At 41.6% G+C, this 6,950-nt stretch overlaps 1 protein-coding gene across 1 annotated transcript in view; it reads right to left on the bottom strand.

The window, feature by feature from the left end:
- Window positions 1–3,237, bottom strand: part of afap1 (actin filament associated protein 1) — a 79,418-nt gene extending 76,181 nt beyond the window's left edge. The window contains exons 1-2 of the mRNA XM_084318287.1: window positions 3,036–3,237; window positions 2,452–2,631 (exon numbers count right to left, since the gene is read on the bottom strand). Of these exons, the coding sequence (XP_084174413.1) occupies window positions 2,452–2,631; window positions 3,036–3,221 (366 nt within the window). The 5' untranslated portion in view covers window positions 3,222–3,237. The remainder of the gene's footprint in view (window positions 1–2,451; window positions 2,632–3,035) is intronic.
- Window positions 3,238–6,950: the final 3,713 nt, after the last annotated feature.

Below are 6,950 nucleotides of genomic sequence, written 5' to 3' on the forward strand. Positions count from 1 at the left end.
TGTTCCAACACTGAGAACAAAGCCTTGGACTCCTGAACAAACAACATGTCCCAATCACAAACATCCTCAATCAAACTTGTTGTCAGATCCAGAAGACCATCTGCCCCACAATGTGAACTACACCACAGAGATCTGATCGACGTGACCTGTGGTTGGATCAGGTCATACCAACACCCTTTATTATCAACGGATCACTAGCTCTTTTAGAAAACAGCCCCTGATGAGTCGCCGCCTTGATTTAAAAGCACTTCGTCCCACTCAACTATAATCCGTCGACGTGACATGATGCTCAACAGAGGCTATTATCAATAATCAAATAGGATCGATGCAACGTAAAAAGATCGATTCATATTGCGATACTCTTATTTTGAAAATCCGGCGACAGCGACGTCATCGCCCCGCGCCCAGTGTTGTGAAACTCCGTTTAACATCAACAGCACACAGCAGTAGCTCAGTCTAGAGCAGGGGTAGGCAACCCTCACGCGGGGCATTTGCATAGACACAGGGGCAGCAGTAAAAAAAAAAAAAAAAAAAAAAACGTATATATATATTTTTTTTGCTCTGAAATATTATAGTGAAATATTTTGCACTGTTGTCGCATTTATCTTGTTGAAATTCTCCACAGGTTCTTTTTACTACCACATATTTAATTGAGACCCTTTATTTGTTTATTATTTCAATTTAGCTGGAAATACATTGCTACATCATTCAGTAACATTTGCAGAGCCTTATAACAAAAACATTATTACGGTCACCATTGTGACCAGTGGGATTAATCAACACATTTTATTATTTATTTTTCTATTTCATTGAACATTGCACATGTTAAAAGCCATTTTTTTACTCAAAATGTGAGTATTACCAAGTCAACTTGTGTTCTTAAAACAATGACAATAAACATAGTTTTATTAGGTTGAAATAATGTGGTTGTGTACTTATTTTTCTGTTAACTTATTATGGATTGAAAACTGAAAACCTTAATGCACAGTAACTGAACTCAATATTTTTAAGTTTTTACAGTGTTTTTACAGTGTAGTCTTGCGATCAATCAAAACTTATTTACACGATATACCTCACATTCACCCTCCATTCACATCCTGGTGTTCTCCATTAGGCCTGTAGGTGGAGCTATGACAGCACACGTACAGTACACACACCGATGGTGTGTGATGTGTCCAAAAATGAATGGGCAAATGTGAGTGAAATGGTCGCACTGTATGCAGCTGTTTGTCTGCATTGCATTCCCCCCCCCCCCCCCCCCAACTCAGATTTAGGGTTGATACAACCATCATAATAATATTGTTAATAATAACAATAATGATGTAATAATGTAAAAATTATCATTAAAAATACCTGATTATGAGAAAAAAAAATTACGATGCATGGAATATTGTTGAGGCACACTAGTTACAACTATATTTCAAACAGGCACTCCATGTCAAAAAGGTTGCTGACCCCTGGTCTAGAGCGTCACTAGAGCAAGACTAGTGTGCCTATTCTGTGACCCAAAACATGTCCCTGCTGTTTTATTCCGCAACGGGTCCAATGCATCTAACCTGCTTTGCAATCCTCGCCACTCCATTATGCCCACGTCGCGTTAAAGATCGAAGATAACGTTACGTTAGCGTAAGCTAACAAGCTAACCCAGAGCCATAGGCAGAGAGAAGTGGGGACTGGGAAGGAGGGTGCATTCTCGGGGATAGCCCCACTAACAGGATCTGGCCGGCTTTTCCAGCCAAAATACAGCTCTGTGACAGTGAATAGGATATTAATATTGAAAAAAAAAAAAAAAAAACTAACCAAAAACAGTGAACAGGAGGTCTATTTGTATTAAAAACAATAGATTGTTTTTCATTTAAATGTCTGGAAGAGCTCAAAAATAAAAATGTCAAATGATATTTCCATTGCCTTTTTTTTTGTTGATTTAAATGTTACTGATTGTGTTAAATGGGCATACAATATCGTCTTGTATCGATCGCAGGCACCTGAATCGAATCGTATCGTATCGTGGCAGACTGTGTGATATCGGATAATATCGTATCGTTGTCCAAAGAATCGATATCGTATCGTATCGTGATGAAACTGGTGATTCCCACCCCTAGTAGCTAATGCCCTCAAACTAGTAGCCAATACTGTTCACAACGTTCCACCACCAGCTGAAACTATGCAACCCAGAGCAAAAACCAGGAGTAGGCGCACGGTTAACACCGCAGGACACACAACATGTTCGTGGCATACCGTACCTCTGGAACCTATTCCTGATTGGCTCGGGGTTGACCAGAGCTGACCAATTGTTGGTAGCAGCTCTGACAAATGTAAACAAATCGAGAAAGATGCAGATGTAAATATGAACGTGTTTATTTCATAGAGGTACGTTCACCTTCAGCCACTCCCCAGCCTGCTTTTTTACTCTGATGTAAATATGAACGTGTTTATTTCATAGACCTTCACCTTCAGCCACTCCTCAGCCTGCTCTTTACTCTGGACGGCCAGCACCAGGGCGTCTGCCCCCTGGTGGACGATCCTCAACTCGTGTTTCTTCTTCTTGCCATCTTTAGGGACGTGTGTGATGCTGCAGCCTGATAGGGCAAGCTCCATCTGAGGGGTGTGGTCTTTGGAGGATTTGTAGCACTGTAGGGTGAGAGGGAGGAGGTGTTGGTGAACTGAACACAAGCTATTTTTCCTGGTAGTTGACGTTATAATAACAAAGCAGGTGTTTGGAAGAGATGGAATTTGCTTTGTAGTGGAGAGAGAGAGAGAGAGAGAGAGAGAGAGAGAGAGAGAGAGAGAAGAGAGAGAGAGAGAGAGAGAGAGAGAGAGAGAGACCAGCCTTTATTTGTCAAAATATGTAGATACTGTAGGGTATACCCAGTCAGTAAGGGACTCAGCTTTTTTAAATTAAGTGTTACAGTATACTGTATGTTGTTTGGTGTGCGTGCGTGTGTGTGTGCGTGCGTGTGTGTGTGCGTGCGTGCGTGTGTGTGTGCCTGTACGTATAAGTGAGTGTGTATGCAGATGTGTGTGTCTTCTCCTACCAGCAGCTTGTTGTCCTTGATGACACACAGGAGTTTGGTCCACTGGCCGAAGCGTTTCTTGCGCAGCAGGAAGGCACAGATTCTGGCGTCCTTCACCAGGTCCATGGACGCCTCTTCAGATGGCCACTGGTGACGCATCTTCCGACCCTCCTCTTCCTCATCGTAGGACTCGTAGGAGCTGCTCATGGCATCCGAGTCGTAGTCTGAGAGAGAGAGAGAGAGAGAGAGAGAGAGAGAGAGAGAGAGAGAGAGAGAGAGAGAGACAAAGAGACATAGAGAGACAAAGAGAGAGAGACAGAGAGAGAGACACAGAGAGAGAGAGAGAGAGAGACGAGAGAGATACATAGATACGAAGAGAGAGAGACATAGAGAGACAAAGAGAGAGAGACATAGAGAGAGAGAGACAAAGAGAGAGACAAAGAGACATAGAGAGACAAAGAGAGAGAGACAGAGAGAGAGACACAGAGAGGAGAGAGATACATAGATACGAAGAGAGAGAGACATAGAGAGACAAAGAGAGAGACAGAAAGAGAGAGAGAGAGAGAGAGAGAGAGAGAGAGGGGGACAGAGAGAGAGGCCCAATTGTATTCATGTGTGATGATGTTAGTCCCCATAGTAGCCATTCCATTTAGAAATGTTTTCTTCATTTTTTTGGGCCTCACTGTATAAAATGACCAATTGTGACCTCTAGGATAATCACGGTTTAATGAAACTCTAAAACCACAAACTAGAGACCCAGGGCCCCGTTCCCCGTACCTGGATAACTGAGTTAGCCGGATCATTTCCAGTCAAGCCTGACTTAAGCCGGACCTTCCCATTCCCCGACGCGCGATTGTCCAAATCACCATGACAACAGATCAAAAAGTTTGAGCCTGGTCGGGAGCAGGGTTAACTTCAGTTAGCCGGATGAACCATGGCCACGCCCCCGCAAATAAATGACAGCTCGCTTCCTGAAATGATTCTCACAGTCTAGATCCCATTATACCATTCTGAATTATGTTTCTGTGCTTCGTTTTCCTAGAGGGGGCTTCTGAAATGTATAATAATAGAACTAAATGCTGATAATAAATCATATTGAGCCTATAGATTTACTTTGTCCTAAATAAAATAATGCACGTCATATACGGCGCTCGGAGTCGCGATACACGCTGCATGTTGTTATTTTAATAACGGCGCATTGCAAATGTGAATCCCCCGCGGGGATATTTTTAATGAATGAAACCTATCGGCCGTTTGGCTCTGATTAGTTTCATATATTCTCCGCTGTAGATTTGCTTAACGGAGCGCCCGGATTGTGTTTCATTCAAGCATAAAATTGAAGTGTCTATGCGTGGATTGTGGATTTTGTGTGATATTGTAACTGGGATTAAAATGTCTGATGAGATGCGCTGTTTGACGGATTTGAGAAATTGAATGAGCCGTTGACGTCACATTAATGCATTTGATGCGCTGTTTGACGGATTTGAGAAATTGAATGAGCCGTTGACGTCACATTAATGCATTTGAGAATAAAGAGATAAAACTTCATTCAAAAGAAAAAATATTCTAAACACGGGTCTCTCGTCCATTAATGGATAAACAATGAATCTATCCCGTCTGCACAGTGGCGCAGCAGTAGTGCTCAATCCTGGCAACCGGGCGACCGGTGTTCGAAACCCGCGTTTCCAATATAATTTTTTGGAATATAATATTAACACTTTGGTTGCCTTGGGTTAAATTAATGATATACCATAGATTGCCAGCGCTATTTGTCTATGGAGAAAGTCCCCTTCTTTGCAGGGCTATAACTTTTTAAATTCTATTGCTACATTGCCATTATTAGGGCCCATTCAAAGTCCTATATGTATTGTTCATTGTGTAGCAACGTTAAACTTTTTCATTCACATATTCATAGTAAAGTATGGTCTAATGTATAAGTATGTTTTCATCTCTTTCTGCAGCTTTCTCCAGAACGTGATATATAGCCCCAAATGCATTATATTGATGATGAAATACAGTTTGATGGCAATCAGCGCGATATAAAAAATTCCAACTAGACGTACTTCTAGAAGTTACTACACGTCATCTGATGTTGACCGGATGGGCGAGGGGGCGTTTATAATTCCGTGGGCAGCGTTATACCAATCATCTAATGTGGGTCAAATGTTGATAAAAGCAGTTAGTATCGAAGATGGTAACGTTACACGCTGAAACTCACCCCAGTCTCCGCGCGCCGTTGGGCGATCATCGTCGAGTAGAAATTTTATCATTATGGGATATATTATTACCCGGTCCATCTCCAGCTTGTATAATGGTATATACGTCCAAATCATGTTGTTTATCGAGTTATTGGCAATCGATCGCTATGTAGTGTGACGAGCTAGAGTGCCGGAACCTATACCGAGTGCCCGGAAGTAATAGGGCCGACCAGCAAAACCTCTACTGCGCTTCCTGTTAAGCGGTTGCGCCGATCGGCCACCAGATGGCGCTCCTGAACCGCCAGAGAGCTCAGTGGGCCAGCGGAGGGGAAATATGAATCCGATTCCAGATTTTTGAAATATTGATATAAGGACGCTGTACAGCGTCCCCCGGCAACTTTAGCATGGCCGGGAATGACGCTGTAAAAGCGTTTTTAGGCAGTCAAAGTGTTAATGATTATACGCAAAAGTAGCCTAGTTTTAAGTTAAAATATTATAAATCTACATGCATTGAGGATGTCATTCTTTATATAGCTCTCAACGTGCACCAAATTGAATTATTCCTACATTGCAAAAAGAAGGAAAAGACTAGGATTCGAACCCGGGCCGTCTGCGTGAAAGTCAAAAGCAGAAACCGTTACACCACAGTGGCGATAAGTAAAAGATCCACCATACATCAATCAATGGGTAAGAGAGGCCGTATCCTTATTCTGTATAACAGTTTAACTAATTATTTTCGCTAGCAAGATCTCATTTGATTATTCAATCCATAAACCTACTGCCAGCAGGCAAGTTTAAAGAAATATAATCTGATTGATTGAGGTAATGAGGGACTTAAAATTAGCCTATAGATAACGCATTTAACTTGACGGCGAGGCGATTGAGCCGTACTGCAATCTGTTAATAAAGTTTTAAATCAATTAATCAATCAATGCCGTTAGAAAATCAGGATCTCTGCTATCGATACGTGCTGGCTTTTCAACTGAAGCGGCCGCGCGCACTTATCCTGGGTCTCAAGTCTGGTTCGAGTTAACGAGACTGAATCCACCTTCGAGGAACAGGAAAATCCCGGCTTCAAACATCGGGTTAACTGAATCTGGATAATGGGACTCTTGATCGACTTAGTTGAACCAGGTACAGGGAATAGGGCCCAGGTCATCCTAGTATGTATGGTTTTCCTAGATTTATTGAACATAAGAAGGGGTTTCCATCGCCGAAGAACATCCGATCGACAAAGAAATGCAATTCTTACAGAAATCTCCAAATGTCAAAGTACAGCATGAATATTTTTCTATGGTGTTCCTCAAGGTCTTGGTGTCTTAACCACTTAAGCCCTAGCCATATTTTCTGAAAATCCGCCTAAAATACCTAAGTAAATGGAAGATTGCTCCACTTCAACAAGGTCATAAGCATGTTCTTGTTATCTAGGGACATCTTTGGATCTCAGGGAATGTATTCCCACCCAGTGTCAGAAATATTGTGTGTTACTAGGCTTGAGTAAATTGTAATGAACCAAGGAGAATATCAATTCTTTTTTAATAAATAAACATTTTTGTATCTTTGACGGTGAATAACACCATGCTAAAAATGACCAGACATGAAACACTGATGAATAAACAGAAGGTTTTGTAGATACAGTAGGCTACTGAATTCTGCCATCCGGACTCATGCAATTTGAAATATTATTATAGAATATAGAATATCAGGCCTATAAATTACCTTATTATAGCCAAGTTGC

Source organism: Notolepis coatsorum (assembly GCF_963971535.1).
Source record: "Notolepis coatsorum genome assembly, chromosome: 1".
Lineage (NCBI taxonomy): Eukaryota > Metazoa > Chordata > Actinopteri > Aulopiformes > Paralepididae > Notolepis > Notolepis coatsorum.